Source organism: Mobula birostris, chromosome 14 (genome assembly GCF_030028105.1).
Source record: "Mobula birostris isolate sMobBir1 chromosome 14, sMobBir1.hap1, whole genome shotgun sequence".
NCBI lineage: Eukaryota > Metazoa > Chordata > Chondrichthyes > Myliobatiformes > Myliobatidae > Mobula > Mobula birostris.
Window position 1 is genome coordinate 45,651,830 of NC_092383.1, and position 23,218 is coordinate 45,675,047.

The 23,218-nt window shown below is 42.7% G+C and overlaps 1 protein-coding gene across 6 annotated transcripts in view; it reads right to left on the bottom strand.

Annotated features, from left to right (window-relative positions):
• LOC140209874 (protein unc-13 homolog C-like) overlaps positions 1 to 23,218 on the bottom strand; it is a 923,018-nt gene that overhangs the window by 260,531 nt on the left and 639,269 nt on the right. For all 6 annotated transcript variants that reach the window (XM_072278476.1, XM_072278475.1, XM_072278477.1 and 3 more), the window contains 2 exons: positions 21,898 to 22,048; positions 876 to 944 (listed from right to left, as the gene is read on the bottom strand). In XM_072278476.1, coding sequence (XP_072134577.1) covers positions 876 to 944; positions 21,898 to 22,048 — 220 coding nt within the window. The remainder of the gene's footprint in view (positions 1 to 875; positions 945 to 21,897; positions 22,049 to 23,218) is intronic.

Consider the following 23,218-nt stretch of genomic DNA (forward strand, 5'->3'; position numbering starts at 1 on the left):
TGTGACTTCTCTAACCAGTAACACACAACTTAATTCAAGTTTAATTGTCATTTAACCATATATGAAAGCTCATGAATACAGCCAAACAAAACAGTGTCAAGGTGCAAAGACACATTACAAACAGTCACACACAGAAGATCACAATCATATAATAAGGGTCCTGAGACACCCACCTCCCCTCTCACTCCCCTCACGAAGCCCTGCCCACCGATACCATCTGTCAACTGGCCCCCGACACTAGCTAGGTGACACCTTGGCTTTGAGGCCCAGTTCTCACCCCAATACCTGACTCCCGCTAGGTGAATCCATGACTTTGAGGCCCAGTCCTTACCCTGCTACCTGACTCCCGCCAAGTGAATCCGTGGCTTTGAGGCCCAGTCCTTACCCTGCTACCTGACTCCTGCTAGGTGAATCTGTAGTTTTGAGGCCCAGTCCTTACCCTGATACGTGACTCCCACCAAGTGAATCCGTGGCTTTGAGACCCAGTCCTGAGCCTGATACCTGATTCCCGCAAGGCGACACCTTGGCTTTGAAGCCCAGTCCTCACCCTGATACCTGACTCCCGCTAGGTGAATCCGTGGCTTTGAGGCCCAGTCCTGAGCCTGATACCTGACTCCCGCTAGGTGAATCGTAGCTTTGAGGCCCAGTCCTCACATATACAAACACATATAGAACATTGTTAAAAACACAACCAGACAAATATATATTGTATGTATATACATATACATATGCATATACATAGAGTTGGATATAAAACAAGGAGGAGGAGAAATCCCTAGGATGTGAAGAAACTGGAACTATGATTTAAAAAAATCTTACTCAGTAACGTGTAACCAGTTTTGGAACAGATCATTTTTCATTTTCTCCACACTTACCCTATATTTAGATAGGTCAATTCTCAGAGAATTGTGCAACTGATCCAAGAGTTTTATAAATTTTTCTCTCTGCAAAACAAATAAAACACAAGTTTTTGTACATAGGTGAGAAAAACGAGTGACTTTTAGTTGTCCAGCTGACGTTTCCCTTGCTGTAATATATTTAGTGAGTGCCTCATGTTTTAGCATTCTACGCCATTTTATGTTGGCTAATACCTGTAAGGAATAAGAATTTGTTTTGAAGTTAAGTAAATCTCTCTAACCAAAGATTGATGACTGTTGATAAAATCAGCAGAATTGTAGTTGCCCTCCAAACACCCAGTGTGAGGTCATAGCATCATGATGAACAGCAATGTGTGGAATTTATTAAAAACATATTGAAATGCTACAGGTAATCTGAAGATAATATGAATTGGCCATTGTTCATGAACTCATAATTCAGTTTAACTCTTAATTGATTCCCCAAAAACTATGAAACTTCATAAATTTGAGGGATGTAATGAGCTTTGTGTGGCAGAGAAAGCCACCAGCTGACAAAGTGCTGGAGCAGCTCAGCAGGTTAGACAGTGTCTGTGGAAGGAAATGTACAGTTGACCTTTTGGGTCAAGGCACACACAGGTCTGTATGGAAGAATTCTACCATTTGCTTTTACAGTAGGTGTTTGGATATTATAACAAAACCCACCATACACATCATTACTTGGCTTTTGCTTTCTTTGTTTCCATTCAGTTGATGAAAAGTCAGTGATTGGATGGGACTGAGGCACTTCATTTAGGGCAGCAGACGTTTAAAAAAAAAGCCTCATTTTGTTTCACATTTTTTGGGAAATATTTTATGCCAAATCTGTTGTTTCTTAATAGTAAGTTCAGATAAATTTAACATTGCAATACATGAGTGACATTCATTTAAAGTATTATGATAGGCGCATCAGCAAATGGAGTTAATATACAACTAACCTGTGTGGCTATAGCGATGAAGTGACATCATGATTCGATTAGCTGCAGTGGGCCAGGCAGTTGACTCTGTTACATCCACATTGCCCATGTGTCAATATCATTGTTATATGACTGGTCCTTCCCAATGGAAGGTCCTTTGGGCATTGTAATACCCTGAGGACAGTCCAGTGGAGCCAGTTGAATCTCTGAAATTCTTAACAAGAGAAATCCATTGACCTTTTCCCCACTTTTGGAATGGTTGACTCACATGACTGACACATCCAGTCTACCATTTGGTGACATTTCTTCCAGCAAAGGCAAGGACTAGTTGCCCCCACACCCCCAAACCCACTGCCCCACCGTTCTCTGGCTCCATAGAACTTGCAAGGCTATGACTCACTATCCAACCAGGTGTTAATAGTTGCAGTTAGTACTGACTGCTTTCTTTACTCCTGCAAAACAGGTCTGATATATCTGGTAGTAATTGCTTTCCTCAGTTCGTTATTCAAAATAATTCATAATATTTAACAACTGTAGATAGTCTTACAACTTAAACTGAGGCTTAATAATCAGAAAATTACTTTAAAAATATGAAAAATGAATGTGAGAGGTGGTAGAAGAGCAATGAGCACTTTCAAACTCTTGAAAGTGCACGTCTTGCACAAACTCTCGTATCCCGGAACACATCCTGCTTGAATAAGAAAGTTCACCGATGCTTCTACTTTCCAAGGAGGCTGAAGAGAGGTGGACGATGAACATCAAATTCACGGCATTCTACAGATGGACAGAAGAGAGCAATCCTAACAAGCTGCATCACTGCACTGTATGTGGTGTACAGGAAAGCTCTACAATGGGTACTCAAAACTGTTCACTGTATGACCGGTACCAGACTACTCACCATCAACGACATACATAACTCCCCATCAAGGACATAGGGCAGCACCATCATGAAGGATCTGAACTACCCTGCTCATGAACTGTTTGTCCCACTCCCATCAGAGATGAAGCTACATAGCAACCATGCCAGTATCACCAGCCTCAGAAGCAGTTACTTTCTGCAAGCAGTGAGGCTGATCAACACCTCCACGCATTAACACCCCCTCCCTCACATTTTCTACTACTTTAACATTTCCTGTCAGAGTCCCCTTATATACAGAGATAGGGCCTAGGATAGGGCCTATGTACATACAGTCAAACTATGTATATGTTATCTTGTGTATTTATATTTATTGTGTTTTTATCATTGTGTTGTTTACCTTATTGTGTTGTTTTATGGGCTGTATCAGATCCAAAGTAACAATTATTTCATTCTCCTTTATACTTCTCTACTAGAAATTACATTAAACAATCTTGAAACTTGTATCTTGAACCCTGTAAGCCAATACTTACTCAGATATTGTGTATCGATTATGCTACATCAACTCAAAATACCAGACTAAGTGCAGAAAGAAATAATAAACAGATGCTTCCTTATTTCATTCCATTCACATCTCATGCCATGCACACACTGCAGACCCAGCACCTGTGAAGGGCCATGTTTCCATCTTCAAAAACTCAACATGCCAGGGATGGCAGAACCTTAACTTGGAACATAGAGCGCTACAACAGAATACAGGCCCTTCGGCCCACAAAGCTGTGCCAAACATGTCCTTACCTTAGAAATTACCTAGGGTTACTATAGCCCTCTATTTTTCTATGTTCCATGTACCTATCCAGAAGTTTCTTAAAAGATCCTATCATATCTGCCTCCACCACCACCGCCGGCGACCCGTTCCACACACTCACTATAATTTTCTAATCCAGGCAGTATTCCGGTAAATTCCCTCTGCACCCCATCTATTGCTTCTACATCCATCCTATTATGAAGTGACCAGAACTGTACACAACATTCCTAGTGTGTTCTAACTAGGGATTTTATAGAGCTGCCACATTACCTTGCAACTCTTGAATTCAATCCTGACCAACGGAGGCCAGTACACCATACACCTTAATCACCCTGTCAACTTACGTGGCAACTTTGAAAGATCAATGCATATAGAAACATAGAAAATAGGTGCAGGAGTAGGCCATTTAGCCCTTCGAACCTGCACCGCCATTCAGTATGATCATGGCTGATCATCCAACTCAGAACCCTGTACCTGCCTTCTCTCCATACCCCCGACCCCCTTAGCCACAAGGGCCATATCCAGCTCCCTCTTAAATATAGCCAGTGAACTGGCCTCAACTGTTTCCTGTGGCAGAGAATTCCACAGATTCACCACTCTCTGTGTGAAGAAGTTTTTCCTCATCTTGGTCTTAAAAGGCTTCCCCTTTATCCTTAAACTGTGACCCCTCGTTCTGGACTTCCCCAACATCAGGAACAATCTTCCTGCATCTAACCTGTCCAATCCCTTTAGAATTTTATACGTTTCAATAAGATCCCCCCCTCAATCTTCTAAATCCCAGCGAGTATAAGCCTAGTCAATCCAGTCTTTCATCATATGAAAGTCCTGCCATCCCAGGAATCAAACTGGTGAACCTTCTTTGTACTCCCTCTTTGGCAAGAATGTCTTTTCTCAGACCAAAACTGCACACAGTACTCCAGGTGTGGTCTCACCAAGGCCTTATACAACTGCAATAGTACCTCCCTGCTCCTGTACTCGAATCCTCTTGCTATGAATGCCAGCATACCATTCGCCTTTTTCACCGCCTGCTCTACCTTCATGCCCACTTTCAATGACTGGTATACAATGACACCCAGGTCTCGTTGCACCTCCCCTTTTCCTAATCGGCCACCATTCAGATAATAATCTGTTTTCCTGTTCTTGCTACCAAAGTGGAAACCTCACATTTATCCACATTAAATTGCATCTGCTATGACCTTGCCCACTCACCTAACCTATCCAAGTCATCCTGCATCCTCTTAGTATCCTCCTCACTGCCACCCAGCTTTGTGTCATCTGCAAACTTGGAGGTGCTGCATTTAATTCCCCAATATAAGTCATTAATATATATTGTAAACAACTGGAGTCCTAGCACTGAGCCTTGCGGTACCCCACTAGTCACTGCCTGCCATTCTGAAAAGGTCCACATGGAGTGCAAGATCCCTCAGTTCCTCCACATTGTGAAAAATCATGCCATTAACCTTGCCATCAAATTCAACCTTCCAAATGAATCACTTCACACTTCCCTGGTTTGAACTCCATCTACCAATTCTCAGCCCAGCTCTGCATCCTGTCAATATCCTGTTTTAACCTATGATAACCTTTTACATTATTTACAACTCCACCAACCTTCATGTCATCTGCAAACTGACTAACCTAACCATCCACTTTTTGGATCTCCCCCTCCCCCTCCAACTTTCAAATCCCTTACTCACTCTTCCTTCAGTTAGTCCTGATGAAGGGTCTCGGCCTGAAACGTCGACTGCACCTCTTCCTAGAGATGCTGCCTGGCCTGCTGCGTTCACCAGCAACTTTTATGTGTGTTGCTTGAATTTCCAGCATCTGCAGAATTCCTGTTGTTTGCACTTTCTCATCTAAGTCATTTATAAGAATCACAAAGAGCAGAGATACCAGAACAGATCCCTGTGGAACATCACTTGACACTGACCTCCAGGCAAAATAGACTCCATCTGTGGGTAGCCAATTCTGTATCCACACAGCCAAGTTACCCTGGATCCTATGCTTACTGTCTTTCTGAATGAGCCGACATTATCAAATACGAGTCACACCCTCCATTCTGAGAATCTCACTTCAACCACCATCGACTGCTTCCAACCTCTGAGCTAATTTTGCCAAATTTCATACAAGAGTCACAGAAAATGATTGGAATAAGCAATTTAATATTCTAAATAAGGGTAAGGCTAATTTCTAAAAAGGCTGTTAGTAAGTAAAGAGAAATTTAAGTAATTTAATTTTTTAAAAATCCAGAGATATGACACAGTAACAGGCCCTTGCATCCAATGAGTCTGCACCGCCTAAGTATACCCATGTAAACGATTGACCTGCTAGAATGTGGGAGGAAACTGGAGCACCTAGTGGTCATGGGGAGAATGTACAGTACAAACTCCTTACAGACGGCAACCGGAATTAAACCAATGTTGCTGGTGCTGTAATAGTGTTATGCGAACCACTATACAAGCATGCCGCACCCACTGGGAAGTGCCAGTTAAACAGGTGAGAAAGATTTAAAAGTGAGCCAGGAGGAGTTCTGGGCCAGGATGTTCCTGCTGCAGTGAAGAACAAGGCTGGCAGAATTAAGAGACCTTGGTTTATGAGGGTTATTGAGGAAAAAGGAGACATCTATTAGATATCAGCATCTGGGATCAGCTGAGCCCCATGAGGAGTGCAAAAGATGTGGGAGTACACTTAAGAAGGAAATTAGGAGGGCCAGAGCGGGTGATGAGATAAAATAAAGGAAAATCTTAGAAAATTATGTGTGTATATTAAAGGGAAACAGTAGGTCCCCTGAGCATCAGCATGGAGTACTTATGGAGCCAAGGGATGTGGGCAAGATATTAAATAAATGTTTCTCTCTATTTCCACAGAGAAAGAGGTGGAAGCTAATGAGTTCAGGGGAATAAGCAATTGCTCTTATTCAAGAAGGGAAACAGAGACACACCAGAGAGCTCCAGGCCAGTATGGTTGTAGTGAGAAAGTAACAGAAGAGGATTCTGAGGGATAGGATTTATTTGCATTTGGAAAGACAAGAGGATATGGCTTTGTGCTTGGGAAATTATGTCTCACAAGTTTGATACAGATTTTTGAAGAAGTGACCAAGAGAACTGATGAGGCAATGAGGCCATCTAGATGGGTCTTTAGCAAACCCTTTGACCAGGTCCCACATGGAATCCAGGGTGAGTCAAGAAATGGCAGAATATATTGAAGTCAAGTGATGTATCTTGGGAAGTTAAACACACTAATGGCAGTGCTTTGGTGAGTGTTGTTGAAACAGAGAGACCTAGGGATACAATGACATAGTTCCTGGACAGTGGTAGACAGGTTTGTGAAAAAGGCATATGGTCTGCTTGACCTCATTGGTGAGGTGTTTAGTACAAAGGTTGGGACATCATGTTAAAATTCTCCAAAATGTTGATTAGATAGCACCTACATATTGTGTGCAGTTCCAGTCACTACTCTACACAAAGTAAGATTAAGCTAGAGTGAGTTCAGAAAAGATTTTGCTTGAGTTACAAGGAGAAATTGGATAGCTAGGGACTGTTTTACCAGAGTGAAGGAAGCTGAGAGATGTATAAAATTATGAGAAGCACTGATAGGATAGGTGGTCAGAGTGTTAGTCTTGGTAGAGAAATATACTAGAAGGCATAGGTTTAAGTGAGAAGGAGGAGGTTTAAAAGGACCTGAGGAGTAAACATTTCACACAGAGGTGGTATATGGAACAAGCTGCCAGACATGGTGGTGGAGACAGGAACAGTAACAACAGTTAAGAGCTATCTGTACAGATACTTAAATGCACAGTGCATAGGAGGATATGGAATTAATGCAAACAAGTGGGATTAGAATAATTAGGAATGATGGTAAGCACTAATAAAGGGACTGCTTCTATGTTCTACATTACATTTTTGACTCTATTTTTCATTGTGATGCCAGCGCTGTTTGTACTAGCATATGCATGAGTTTGAATCATCTGCCTCTAGCATTGCTGTGGCTCTGAGTTGGTGGTTGCTGCTTCTGCCCCTTTGTTGCACCAATGTGGGACAGTAGGAACTTTTGAAGCTTCTTGGGTCTTAGAGAGAAAGTTTGTTCACTGAGCCCAGGCCAGAGAGAACTTACAGCAGTCTTTTGCCAGATGGATGGAAGACATTTGCTGTCAGGAGGAAATGGAGCTACTTTTTAGAAAATACTTACTATCAATGTTTTAATTTTATTTTAGCAAAACAAAGAAGAATTTTAGTATTTTAAATGTTACAAATATTACAGCATTTTTTTTTATTTTTAAATTTTCAATCAGGTCTTAAGGCTAAATCTTTTTTAGTCAGCGAGACTGATGCTTTGACAGCTGTTGGGCCTGGGGAGGATTCCTCACCAGCTGTGAGAGCTGTGGTTGGAGTGCAGTGGGCTGTTTGCACTCAGACAACCCTCACGTAGACTGCAAGTCAGAAGCAGCAGCCAAATGCTTTCACTGCAACAGAAATTCAGCCTCAGAATGACAAAAAAAAAGTACTTTAAAGGTGAATGAAACCTAATAGATCCATAAAGTTGAAAAGCATAGAGCAGGCCTTTAAACCCACCTTTTAGTTCATCAGCTATAATCCTATTTACCCATATTAGGCCATATCCTCCATGCCCTTACCTATTTAAGTGACTGTTTAAATGCCCTTATAACTTACCAGCTAAATCTCATTTCATCATCTCCACTAACTGTTCAGTTGAAATATCAACTACACCTGGTGTAATAAAAACTTACCTGTCAGATTCCCTCTAAAACTCCTTCCTTCCCTAATACGTGAAAAATTGTCTTACAATCTGTGTCTGTCATAACTTTATTTACTTCTATCAGGTCACCACTCAGCCTTCACCAGGTAAAACAAACCATTCTCTCCTCAGAACTGAAGTCCTCCAATCCAGGCAACAGCGGTGAATCTCCTCTGCACTCTCTCTATTGCAACAATACTCCATTATTGTGGCCTAATGATTGTATTGTAAAGTTGCATTACTATGTACTAACTTGTATATTCTATGTCCTAGCCGATGAAGACAAGCATGTCATATGCGTTCTTCACTATGTTGCTATTTCCAGGCAACAATGGATTTTAAATCCCAAATTCTCCCTGTTCATCAACATTCCTTAGTGCCATATTATTTACTGTAGATATCATATCCCTATTTGACGTCCTCACATTTGTCAAAAGTAAATTCCATCTGCCAACTCTCTGCCAAACTTTCTATCTGATATGCCTGAGCATGTCAACTCATGCAAAGAAAGGGGTTGTGCTGGAACTTTTGAAAAACATTGGGATAGATAAATCTCCCTGGGCAGAAGGGATATATTCCAAGTTATTACAGGAATACAGTTATTACAAGCAAAGAAATTGCTGCATCTTTGGCAGTGATCCTCGCTGAATGCAGGAGTAATACCAGATGATTGGAGGGCGGCAAATGTTACTCATTTGTTCACGTAGGGAGCAAGGATTTGGCAAAAATAGGCGGCAGCAAGGTAAGCAGCTAAGTTCAGTCCTTTTTCCTTATTTAACTCTTGAGAGAATAGGGAGTACGTCTTCAGGGTCAGTGTTCTGTTCTGGGCGTCAGACGTGGGTTATCCAGGAGACTACCAGCCTCCCGACGGGAGCTACAGGAAGAACTTCATATAGTGAAGAGCATCCCTATGGCTGTCCCCCTCAAAACTAAGTACTCCATTTTGAGTACTGTTAGAGGGGACAACCTACCTGGGGGAAGCAACAGTGGCCGTGCCTCTGGACCTGAGTCTGGCCTGTGGCTCAGAAAAGTAGGGAACTGAAGAGGATGGTAGCAGTAATAGGGGGACCTGAAAGTTAGGGGGACAAATAGGCAATTCTGTGGATACTAAAAAGAAGCACTGATGGTAGTTTGTCTCCAAGGTGCCAGAGGATGCTCCCATAATACCCTGAAAAGGGAGGATGAGCAGCCAGAAGTTGTGGTACATATTGGTATGAAGGATATAGGCAGAAAAAGGAAGGAAGTCCTGAAACAAAATACAGTTAGTTAGGAAGGAAGCTGAGAAGTGGGACCTCAAGGGTAGTAATCTTGGGATTGCTGCCTGTGTCACGTGACAGTGAGGATAGGAATAGAGTGAGGTAGCAGATAAATGCATGCCTGAAGAATTGGAGCAGGGTGCAGGGATTCAGATTTCTGAATCATTAGAACCTCTTCTGAGGCAGGTGTGACCTGTGCAAAAGGGACGGGTTGCACTTGAATCTGAAGGGTACCAATATTCTTCTGGGCAGGTTTACTAGAGCTGTTGTGAGTGCTTTAAACTAATATGGCAGGGGGGTGGGAACCAGTATGATAGAGCAGAGGATGAGCCAGAGGGTTTACAAGGAGATAGATGATGGATATAACATGAACGTAAGGAAGAACAAGCTAATGAATGGGTACAAATGCAGACAGAGCAAAGAGTTAAATTGTACCACAGATGCAAAACTCAAAAGATGAAGAATGCAGGATGGAAGGTGCTGTATTTAAATGTGTGTAGCCTTCAGAATAAGGTGGAAGAACTTGTGGCGCAATTAGAGATTGGTCGGTATGACGCTATGGGCATCACTGAGTCGTGGCTGAAAGAGGGTCATAGCTTGGAGCTTAACATCAAAGGATATACTTTGTTTCAAAGGTGGTGGTGTGTCTCTGTTTGTAAGAGGTGGAATTTCATCCTTAGAAAGGGGAGACATAGGGTTAGAGGAATCTTTGTGGGTAGAGTTAAGAAACTACAAGGATGAAAAAACCATTATGGGAATCATATATAGGCCTTCAAGTAGTAGCCTAGATGTGGGGTTGAGATTGCAAGGGGAGCTCCAAAAGGCACGTAATAAGGGTAATCTTGCAATTGTAAGGGGGGACTTCAATATGGAAGTGGATTGGGAAAATTATGTTGGTGCTGGATCACAAGAGAGGGAATTTGATGAATTCCTATGAGATGTCTTTTAGGGAAGCTTGCGCTTGAGCCTACTGGGAGAAAGGCTATCTTAGATTAGGTGTAATAAACCAGATCTTATTTGGGAGCTTAGGAACTCTTAGGAGACAGTGATCATAATATGATTGAATGGTACTGCAGTTTGAGAAGGAGGAGCATAAATCTCATGTATCAGTATCACAAAGAAATAAAGGGAATTACAGAGGCAGGAGAGAGGAGCTTGCCTAGGTGGATTCAAGTGGGATACTAGCAGGGATGACGGCAGAGCAGAAATGGTTGATGCTTCTGGGAATAGTTCACAAGGCGCAGGATAGATATGTTCCACAGAAGAAGTTGTTCTCAAATGGCAGTGGGAGGCAACTGTGGCTGACAAGGGAAGTTAAAGACTGTGTAACTGCCAAGAAAATGGTATTTAAGGGAGCAAAAGTGAGTGGGAAGTTGGATGATTGGGAAGTTTTTAAAATCCAATAAAAGGCAACTAAAAAAGCTATAAGAAGGGAAAAGATGAAACATGAGGGCAAACTAGCCGAGAACCACCACTACCGGTCGGTCGCACAGCGGCCCGCGGCAGTGCAGCACACCATGGAGGGGCGCAATGCAACACAGCTGAACCAGGGTCAAGTGACGGTGACAGCCAGCGACCTCCCCGCTATGGATTACGAGCAGCTGCGCAGTGAACAAATGAGCAGTCCTGTGCTGGCTCAGGTAAGTGAATGGCTGAGTGTGAAATGACAGCCGAAGTGGGCAGAGGTCTCCACCCTGGCTCAAGAGACCTATACTCTCAGTGGGGAATGCCGGAGGACCTCGACAGGATGCTGTTCAGGCGGTGGCAGGTGTCTGATGGTGACAGAAATATCTTGCAGCTGGGGGTCCCCCGGGGGCTCCACACCATGGTGCTGCAGTCGGTGCACAGGCTGCTGGGGGCTGGCCATCTTGGAGCTGCAAAGACATTGGGCAGGCTGCATGAAAACTTCTACTGGCCTGGGTACAGTCAGAACGTGGAGCGGTTCATGCACTGCTGCAATACTTGCACATCGCAGAAGGGGCCAGGCCGCCAGTCTAGGGCACAAATACAGCAGTACATGGTGGTACCCCAGTATGGGTTTATTACCCCTCCCAGAAGAAGCCACTGGAAGGAGCTGGGAGAAGTGCTTGACCACATCTCCGATGTGGCATATAAGGTGTGGTTGCCTGAGCGGCGGAAGGTAGCCGTGCTGCACCGGGACTAGCTGGCATCATAAGACCATAAGATATAGAAGCAGAAGTAGGCTATTCGGCCCATCGAGTCTGACCCACCATTCAATCGTGGGCTGATCCAATTCTTCCAGTCATCCCCACTCCCCTGCATTCACTCCATACCCTTTGATGCCCTGGCTAATCAAGAACCTGTCTATCTCTACCTTAAGTACACCCAATGACTTGGCCTCCACAGCTGCTTGTGGCAACAAATTCCACAGATTTACCACCCTCTAACAAAAGTAATTTCTCTGCATCTCTGTTCAAAATCCTGAAGTTGTTTCCTCTTGTCCTGGATTCCCCTACCATGGGAAATAACTTTGACATATCTAATCTGTTCAGGCCTTATAACATTCAAAATGTTTCTATGAGATCCCCCCTCATTCTCCTGAACTCAAGGGAATACAGCCCAAGAGCTGCCAAATGTTCCTCATATAGTAACTTGGCGCTTGGCCACCCCTAACCCAGCGAGGCTGAAGGAAGGGAGTGACACTCTGGGTGCTCTGTCTCTTGTCTCACACAAACAGGGCCTCCTCTGGAAGGTGCACCAGAACCCCCCAGCAGCCCTGCTGGCAGTGTAGACCCCCACCAGGACCTTTGGGCCCCGTGTCTCAGAGAGGATGCGTTGTCATTGGAGAGAGTCCAGAGGAGGTTCACGAGGATGATTCCGGGAATGAAGAGGCTAACATATAAGAAGCATTGGGCAGCTTTGGGCCTGCACTCGCTGGAATTTAGAAGAATGTGAGAGGGATCTCATTGAAACCTACCGAATGTTGAGAGGACTAGATAGGGTGGATGTGGAGAGAATGTTTCCTATGGTGGGGTATCCAGAACTAGAGGGTACAGCCTCAAAATTGAGGGTTGACCTTTTAGAACAGAGGCAAGGAGGAATTTTTTTGGCCTAAGATTAGTGAATCTGTGGAATGCTCTGCCACAGACTATGATGGAGGCCAAGTTCATGGTTATATTTAAAGGTGAAGTTGATAGTTTTCTGTTTCATCAGGGCATCAAAGGATATGGTGAAAAGGCAGATATATGGGGTTAAGTGGGATCCGGAATCAACAATGACGGAATGGCAGAGCAGACTTGATGGGCTGAATGGCCTAATTCTACTCCTATGTGTTTTGGACTTATGATCTTATAACCAAGGAAATTATGGACCAGTGAGTCCTACTTAACTGGTGGGCAAATTATTCTGTCTTAGAGACAGAACTGATGAGCATTTGGAAAAAGATAGGAATAGTAAGCAGGTCTTTTTGAGGGGCAGATCATGCCTCATGAACCTGATAGCATTTTTGATGATACGATAAAGCATATTAATGAAGGTAGAGCAGTGGATGGAGTGAATGTACATTTTAGTAAGGCGTTTGATAAGGTTCACTAAGGGAGACTCATTCAGAAAGTTAGCAACATGGAATCCAGGGAACTATACATGTGTGGATACAGAATTGGCTTGCTGATAGAAGGAAGAAGGTGGTAGTAGATGGAACATATTAAGCCTGGAGGTCAGTGACCACTGGTGTTCCGTAGGGACCTATTTTGGGACACAAGAGATTTTGAAGATGCCAGAGATCCAATGTAATGCACACAAAATGCTGAAGGGTCTCGGGCTAAAATACTCACACCTTATTCCTTTCTACAGAGGCTGCCTGACCTGCTGAGCTCCTCCAACAACCTGTGTCAGTTCTGGGACCCGGGCTGCTTGTGACTTTTTTTAATATAAATGTCTTGGTTTTGGAAGGAGAAGGGTTGGTCAATAAGTTTGCGGATGGTATGAAGGATGGTGGAACTCTGGATAGCATGGTGGGTTGTTGTTGGTTGCAATGGGACATTGTCAGGATGCAGAGGAAGGAGCTCAACTGAGAAAAATGTGAAGTAATTCATTTTGGAAGGTCAATTATGAAGGCAGAATGCAGGCTTAATGGCAGAAATCTTGACAGTGTGAAGGAACAGAGGGATCTTGGTGCCCACATGCATAGTTGCTGCAGAAGTTGATAGGGTTCTTAAAAGGGTGCATGGTGTAAAACTCTGGTTGGACTACACTTACAAACTAGAATGCAGTGTTCAGTTCCAGTTGCCTAATTATAGGAAGGATGCAGAAGCATTAGAGAGAGTGCTGAGGAAATTTACTAGATTTCTGTTTGGACTTGAGGGCATGTGTTGGAAATTTGTTGGAATTCTTTGAAGAAGTAACAAGCAGGATAGACAAAAGAAAATTGGTTGATGTTGTGTACTTGGATTTTCAGAAGGCCTTTGACAAGGTGCCACACAAGCTATGAGCCCATGGTTTTACAGGTAAGATTCTAGCATGGATAAAGCAGTGTCTAATTGCCAGGAGGGAAAGAGTGGGAATAAATGGAGCCTTTTCTGGTTAGCTGCCAGTGACTAGTGGTGTTCCACAGATGTCTGTATTGGGACCGATTCTTTTTATGTCATATGTCAATGATTTGGATGATGCAGTTGATGGCTTTGTTGCAAAGTTTGCAGATGATATGAAGATAGGTAGCGGGGAAGGTAGTTTTGAGGAAGTAGAGAGGCTACAGAAGGCCTTAGATAGATTAAGAGAATGGGCAAAGAAATGGCAGATGGAATAGTGTCCGGAAATGTATCAGGAATACAGTGTATGGTCATGCACGTTGGGAGAACAAATGAAAGGGTTGACTATTTTCTAACTGGAGAGAACATACGAAAAAACTGAGATGCAAAGTGACTTGGGAGTCCTTGTGCAGGACTACCTAAGATTAATTTGCAGGTTGAGTCTGTGGTAAGGAAGGTAAATGAAATGTTAGCATCCACTTCAAGAGGACTAGAATATAAAAGCAAGGATGTAATATTGAAACTTTATAAAGCACTAGTGAGGCGTCATTTGGAGAATTATGAGCAGGCTTGGGTCCCTTATCTCAGAAAGGATGTGCTGAAACTGGAAAGGGTTCAAAGGAAGTTCACAAAAATGATTCCAGGATAAATGGCTTGTCATATGAAGACTGTCTGATGGCTGTGGGCCTGTATTCACTAGAACTCAGAAGAATAAGGGGTGACCTCATTGAAGCATATTAAATGGTGAAAGACCTTAATAGACTGAATGTGGAGAGGATGTTTCCTATGGTGGAACCAGAGGACACAGCGCCAAAATAGAGGGGTGTCCTTTTAGAGTGGAGGAGGAATTTCTTTAGTCAGAGAGTGCTGAATCTGTGGAAGTCTTTGCTGCAGGCAGCTGTAGACTCCAAGCCTTCATATATACTGTATTTAGAATCAGAATTAGAATTAGAATTTACTTAAATCTTACATACATCCCACAACGTGAGGGAGTCAAAATCTTTGCGATATGGTTCCGTTGCAATGTACAGCCATGTGAATTTAAAACTCTAATGGTTTGTAGAAAGAAGCTGTCCCATTGCCTGTTGGTCCTGGCTTTAATGTTGCAGTAGCATTTGCCAGACAGAAGCAGCTGAAACAGTTTATGCCTGGGTGACTAGTGTCCTCAATTATCTTTCAGGCCTTGTTTCTGTACCCGCTGCTATAAATGTCCACAACGGAGGAAAGTTCACATCCACAGATGCGCTGGGCTGTCCATACCACTCTCTGCAGTGCCCAGCGATCAAGGTTGATGCAGTTCCTGTACCAGGCGGTGATACAGCCAGTCAGTTTGCTCTCAATGGTGCCCCTGTAGAAGGTCTTGAGGATTTGGGGGCCAATGCCAAACTTCTTCAGTCTGATGAGGTGGAAAAGATGCTGTTGTGCTTTTTTTTGCCACTCAGCTGGTGTGTACAGTCCAGGTGAGATCATCAGTGATGTGTATACTGAGGAACTTGAAACTACTCAGCCTCTCAACTGCTGACCCATTGATATTGATCCTGTCTCTGTTCCTCCTGTAATCCACGATCAGCTCTTTTGTTTTTTTGATAATAGAAGGAGAGGCTGTGTCAGGGTGTTAACCTCTCCTCTGTAGGCTGTCTCATTACCGCTAGAAATAAGGCCGATCAAAGTAGTGTCATCTGTGAATTTGATCAGCAGATTGGACCTGTGTGTGGCAGTACAGTCATGGGTGTAAAGGGAGTAGAGGATGGGATTCAGGACACATCCTCTACTGGGGGGCACCAGTGTTGAGGGTCAGAGGGAAGAGGTGAGGGAGCCCATCCTTATCACCTGTCGGTAATCTGATAGGAAGTCTAGGATCCAGCTGCACAAGGTGGGATGCAGGCTGAGGTCTCTGAGCTTCCTGTCAAGTTTGGAGGGAATTGTGGTGTTGAATACTGAACTGTAGTCCAGGAATAGTATACTAATGTATGCATCCCTCTTCTCCAGGTGAGTGAGGACAGTGTGCAGTGCTGTTGGTAGGTGAATTGTAGGGAGTCCAGTGTGGGTGGTAGCATGTTGCAGATATAGTCTTTAACCAGCTTCTCAAAGCACTTGCTTATAATTGAGGTGATTGCGATAGGGCACTAATCGTTCAGGCATGCTACCTTGGTTTTCTTAGGTACAGGGACAATGGTGGACGATTCAAAACAGGAGGGCACTACACTTTAGGAGAAAGAGAGATTAAAAATGTCTGTAAACACACCAGCCAGCTGTCCAGCACACTTTGAGGGCACACCCTGGGATGCCATCTGGCCCCGCTGTCTTGTGGCCGTTGACACACTGAAATGTTCTATGTACCTCAACCTTGGAGATGACCAAGGCGGCTCTCTTTGGGGTTCAGTCCTATCAACCTCGAACTGAGCATAAAAAAACATTCAGCTTGTCTGGGAGTGAGGAGGCAACATTGGCTGTATTGCTGCATTTCCTCTTGAAGTCCACGATGGTGTGCAGTCCTTGCTATATGCTGTGTGTGTCATTGTCGCAGAGTCGTGACTGGGCTTTGTTCTTGTGATGCCATTTTGCCACTTTGATGGCTCTATGTAAATCATGGTGGCATCTCTTGAGTTCTTGCTGGTCTATGGAAGTGAAGGCTTTATCCCTTGCACTGAGAGCAACAGTACTGAACTATTCATCCACGGCTTCTGGTTTGGTTAGACCCAGACAGGAACAATGTCTTCATTGCACTTTGAAGATTGTGACCACCTTCATGTATTTGGAGATGCTCTCAGCTTGAAATACCTCCCAGGTGACGTTATCAAAGCAATCTTGTAACATTGAGCCTGATTGGTTGGACAAGCAATGGATAATTTTCACTGTGGCTGCTTTGTGCTACAATTTCTGCCTGTAGGCAGGTAGGAGGAAAATGGAGGAATATCACTTTCCAGAGGGCGGCGAAGTGCTTTGTAGGCATTGCGGAAGGGAGAGTAGCAGTGGTTGAGTATACTTCCCCCGTGTGCTCACCTCAATGTGTTGGTAGAACTTTGGGTAAGCTCTGGCCAGCGATGCTTGGTTAAAATCTCCAGCGATGACAGTCTTCTTCACTACCTCATCAAAAACCTTAACAAATTACTAAGGCAGAGTGTCCCCGCAGATAAAGCCATCCTGAGTATCTCCAATCAGCTGGTGCCTTTGAAAATGTACATAATTCTTTATACTAAACCATAGTTACCTGGCTTATCTCTGCTGCACTTCTTAAATAAAGGGTTCTAGTATATTTTGCAGTTAAAATCCTGGCTGGTTCTCACAACTCTTTCTGTTTGTGTTGAACTGGGCTCCTCTGAATACAATATAGTTTCACTGGTAGGAGTAAATAAATCTGATTGACAAGGTAAAGATATTTTGCAGGACCTTGAAGACTATTGAGATGTGTGAAAGAAGGTAAACTTCCAGAATGCAAGTAATGTAAAGCTAAGGCAGTTTGGAAAATCAAGTAGGCATGGTACAAAAAGCAACCTTCAATTCAATCTTTGCTGAACTATTAATGGAAGGTATTATCAAGAGAGAATCAATTCGCTGATGTCTCGCCAGGCACATATAAACCTTGGACATCAAAAATTTATAAAGAACCTTGTCTACACTGATCCCATTTACCTGCATTAGAACTGTAGCTAATTGTGCCTTAGCAATTCAAGTGCTCATCCAGATGGTTCCTAACTACTGCAAGCGTACATGCCCCCATCACCTTCTGAGCAGTGCATTCCAAACTGGGAAAACAAATCATCTTTCAGTTCCACCACTAAACCTCATATACCTCACCTTAAACCAATGTCCTATGGCCTTAAGATACATCTGCCATGAGGAAAAGTTTCTTACTATCTGTTCCAACAATGCCTCTGAAATCTATGCATACCTCTGTCAGATTTCACCTAAACCTCCTCTATTTGCAGCAGAATCTAGATCAGCTGGAAAAATGGCCTAAAAATGGCAGATGAAATTTAATGCAGACAAGAGTGGGGTGTTATAGTGTGGGAGGACAAACCAGGGTAGGATTTACACAATGAGCAATAGGGCACTGAGAAGAGGATTAGGACAGAGGGATTTGGGAATACAGATCCATAATCCCCTAAAAGTGGTATCACTGGTGGTTAGGGTCATAAAAGGAATTTTTGGCTCATTGGCCTTTATAAATCAAAATACAGTATTGAGGCAAAGAACATGCTAAGGAACTCAACAGGTCAGACAGCTTCTATGGAAATGAATAAATTGGCAATGTTTCAGGGTGAGACCTTTCTCTGTGTTATTGAGTACCGGAGCTGAGACGTTATGTTGAAGTTGTATAATATGTTGGTGATGTCTAATTTAGAGTACTATGTCCAGTTCTGGTCAGTTACCTACAGGAAAGGTATCAATAAGTTTGAAAGAGTGGAGAGAAAACAAGGATGTTGCCAGGACTTGAGGGTCAACATTACAGGGAAGGGTTGAAAAGGTTGGGACTTCATCCTCTAGAGATTAGGAGAATGAGGGGAGGTTTGATAGAGGTACAGTACATGAAATTATGAGAGGCATAAATAAGGTAAAAGCAAGCAGGCTTTTTTTCCACAGAGGTTGGGTGAGACTAGAACCAGAGGTCATCAGTTAAGGGTGAAAGATAAAATGTTTAAGGGGAACAAGTGGGGAAATCTATTCACTCAGAGGGTGATGAGAGTCTGGAAAGAGGTGCCAGTGGAAGTGATGGATGTGGGTATGATTTCCAAACTTAAGAGGAATCAGATAAACATAGAACATAAAACATAGGACACAGAACATAGAATAGTACAGCGCAGTACAGGCCCTTCGGCCCACATTGTTGTGCCGATCCTCAAACCCTGCCTCCCATATAAGCCCCCATCTTAAATTCCTCCATATACCTGTCTAGTAGTCTCTTAAATTTCCCTAGTGTATCTGCCTCCACCACTGACTCAGGCAGTGCATTCCATGCACCAACCACTCTCTGAGTAAAAAACCTTCCTCTAATATCCCCCTTGAACTTCCCACCCCTTACCTTGAAGCAATGTCCCCTTGTATTGAGCAGTGGTGCCCTGGGGAAGAGGCACTGGCTATCCACTCTGTTTATTCCTCTTAATATCTTGTATACCTCTATCATGTCTCCTCTCATCTGCCTTCTCTCCAAAGAGCCCTAGCTCCCTTAATCTCTGATCATAATCCATACTTTCTAAACCAGGCAGCATTCTGGTAAATCTCCTCTGTACCCCTTCCAATGCTTCCCCATCCTTCCTATAGTGAGGCGAACAGAACTGGACACAGTACTCCAAGTGTGGCCTCACCAGAGTTTTATAGAGCTGCATCATTACCTCGCGACTCTTAAACTCTATCCCTTGACTTATGAAAGCTAACACCCCATAAGCTTTCTTAACTACCCTATCTACCTGTGAGGCAACTTTCAGGGATCTGTGGACATGTACCCCCAGATCTCTCTGCTCCTCCACACTACCAAGTATCCTGCCATTTACTTTGTACTCTGCCTTGGAGTTTGTCCTTCCAAAGTGTACCACCTCACACTTCTCTGGATTGAACTCCATCTGCCACTCCTCAGCCCACTTCTGCAACCTATCGATGTCTCTCTGCAATCTTCGACAATCCTGTACACTATCTACCAGGACATAGATAGAAGAGGTATGGCCTGGGAGCAGGTTGATGGGATTAGCGGAGTAAATGTTCACCACTAATTCGATGGGCTGAAGGGACTTTCTGTGCTATAGTTCTCTGACTGAATGAAGTAAACCAGTTTTGTTTGATGGTGAAACTAGCTACATAATTTGTGTTACTTCAGACTTGTGTGCACAAGAATGAAAATTGAAAGCATCACAATTGCTTTCAATTAAATCACGAGAACTCAAAACCAGTCTCTGAGCTTTAATATGAAATAATAAATATTTCAAATAAGGAAATTAAACATGTATGAAAGTAACTAATCCACATCTCTGTACATTTCTCACACAAGAATACAGTACCTACCTTTAGATTGAGATGACAATCTTAAATTTATTTATCTGTTTTGCATAGGGCTCCACGTAAATCCCTCAAGAGGCTAAATGGCCTTTTCCTGCTCTGATGCTACTTTCAAATTAAAAATGTAGTGTGTCAAGTGCCACAACTCAAGGCTTTAATGTTGATGAAGGGTCTCGGCCTGAAACGTCGACTGCACCTCTTCCTAGAGATGCTGCCTGGCCTGCTGCATTCACCAGCAACTTTGATGTGTGTTGCTTTAATGTTGTACTACTCTAAAACTGAACTCAGACATTAAATATTAAATATGGCAGATCAGCAAGACCTGAAGAGCCAGCGCAGGCAATTAATGGCATAAAAAGCAGTTCCTATGAATTCAGTAAATTATAAACATTTAAAAATAGACTAAAGACTTAGCCACATTGATGGTACTAGTTTATAGCCAGCAGTCATTTCCTGCGCCCAATGACATCGAAGTGATTGCAATCATACTATCAAACTCTGAATGAAGGATCAGCAGAAGCTGGAGTAGATATTGATTTTATTTGAGACCTATCTAAACAATTTCCAGAAAGACAATTTTCACCCAAGACAGAGAGCAGCTGAGTGGTGCAGCAGTTGGACTTGTTGACATACAGCTCGAAGGACTGGGTTCAGTCCTATCCTCTGGTGCTGTCTGCTTAGAGTTTGAATGGTTTTCTTGCAAGGTTTGGGTCTGGGTTTCTCTTCGGTGCTCCATTTTTTTCACTTAGCCCATGATGTGCTTGCTAGTAGATTTGATTACTAATATAGATTTCTCCCAGAAAAGGAGACTAGTAAGTGAATCAAAGAGGGAGGGGGAAAGTTGATGGGCATGTGAGGGAAAATAGACAAATGGGATTGATACTGTTCCACCAACCAGTTTAGACTCAATGGGCCAAATGTCCTCTTCCTATGTCATAAGGAAAAATGAAAAAGCTAGTGTACTACAAAAATGTATATAATGTAGTGTATAGCGGTGTTCCATGGGAATCTGTAGTGGAACATTTATGGTTTGTGTAGTATTATAAATGGATGAAAACGTGGATGGGTGGGTTAGTAAGTTTGCAGATGATACAAAGATTTGGGGTGTTGTGGGTGCTGTAGAAAAATGCCAAAGGATTTAGCAGGATATAGATCAATTGCAGATACGGGTAAAGAAACAACATAAAGTGCTCTGAAATTAGCCTCACAAGTTGGGAGGGTGGTAAAGATGGCATATAGCATGTTTGACATTATTAGTAGAGGCACTGAGTTCCAGATTTAGGAAGTCATGTTACAGCTTTATAAAATTCTATTTAGGCTGCATCTGGAGTATTTTGTTCAGTTCTGGGTGCCTCATTATAGGAAGCATGTGGAAGCTTTGGAGAGGGTACTGAAGAAGTTTACTAAAGGTACTGCCTGGACGAAAGGGCAGGTTCTATAAGGAGTAGTTGAACAAATGGTTTGTTTTACCAGGAGGGGTGGAAGATAAGACCTGGTAGAGGTATATAAGATTATGAGAGGAATAGATAGAGTGGATAGCCAGTATCTGTTTTCCCAGGATCGAAATGCTTAATAGTAGAAGACACACATTTAAGGTGATAAGTTCAAGGGATAAATTCAAAGGAGATATGTGAAACAGTTTTGTTTTATGAAGAGTGGTGTGTGACTGAAATGTGTTGACAGGGGTGATGGTGGAGACAAGCAGGGACATTTAAGAAGCTCTCAGATAGGCACATGAGCGTGCAGAGAATAGAAGGATATGGACAGTGCGTAGGTGGAAAGGATTACTTTAGTTTAATTGCAAGTTTAATTAGTTTGACACAACACTGTGGGCCAAAGGGTCAGTTCCTCTGCTAACAGTTCCATGAAAAGAGAAATAAATGGATCACAGCTCAGTTCAGGTTTCGGCACAACATTATAACACATTTTGGACTTACTCCGAAGTTTGAGGCAGCAAATCGATCTGAGGCTGAAACATTTGTTGTAGCTGTGGTATGAGCAAAGAAGGCATTAATATTGGCCAACAAGGTGCTCATTACTGCTGGAACCCCTGGGCACATGTACTTGGATGACAGACAGGAGAAATGCCTATAAGAAAGAAAGCACAAGTTAAAAGGGATTACAGATCATATTTTTTTCATAGACCAAGTTATATCTTGCTTGTCACCTTGAGGTATGTGATTATATTGCAGCACGATAAATCACAAATAAAGCAACACATTTAGGTAGGATGATGAAGGAAGAATAGGCATACTTGTTTTTGTAGGTCAGGTATAGAAGATAAAAACTGGTCCATTATGTTGCAACTTTACAAAACACTGGTTAGATAGTACCTTGAGCACTGTGTGCAGTCCTGATTACCATGCTATAGGAAACCTGTGACATGGTAAGGAGAAGGGTTGAGGAGACTTATGGGGAGAGATTGGATAGGTTGGCCTTGTTTTCCCTGGAGCAAATGAGAGTGTGGCCAAACACAAGTATATATACTATGAGTGGCATAAATAGGGTAGAAAGTGAATCCTTTTTCCCATAGATATCAAAAGCAAGTGGTGATGGGCCTAAGGTAAGAAAAGGGGAGATTTAAAGGGAATCCTTTATTTTCATTTTAATTTATTTTAAGAACTCCCCATGTTCCCCTCACCACATATCCCAATGTAGATGTTTGGCTTACAGGAATGTTTGTACATTTGGTTCAAATAAGCACAAAACTTTACATATCATTCATGTTGCAATTTCGTTCTTCCAGGTCTCATATCAAGCTGACATGGTCTTCACACATTGCAGTATGAAATTAGACTAGTTGGCCCTCTTAGCTACTCTCCCCTGTCCAGAATTTACCCTACTCCAAATCTTCCAATTTGGCACCTACACTTTGACCAGGTAATTCACCAGCTTCAATTTGCAAGGAAATTTGATCACATCATTTGATCAAATAGGTACTTTTTGTGTGCAGCAATTCCTTGTTTGAACTTTACATGCTATCTTTATCTTGGAAGAGGTTGATCAATCTACATAACATCTAATCAGCTATTTTGTGCATGTCATCAGTTTCATGCTAAAGTGGATAAACAAAATCTTTGCTTACTATGTTTCTGTTTAAAGTCAATTTAATGAGGCTGTGATAGCCATAATTGGTTCCATGATTATTTGGAATCTCTTCAAAGTTCATTTATGACTTCAAAATGAGAGGAAGAACTCACACTTTTCTCTTTAAATCGTTCATCCAAACCAGAACATCTATAGAGCATTATATCATGG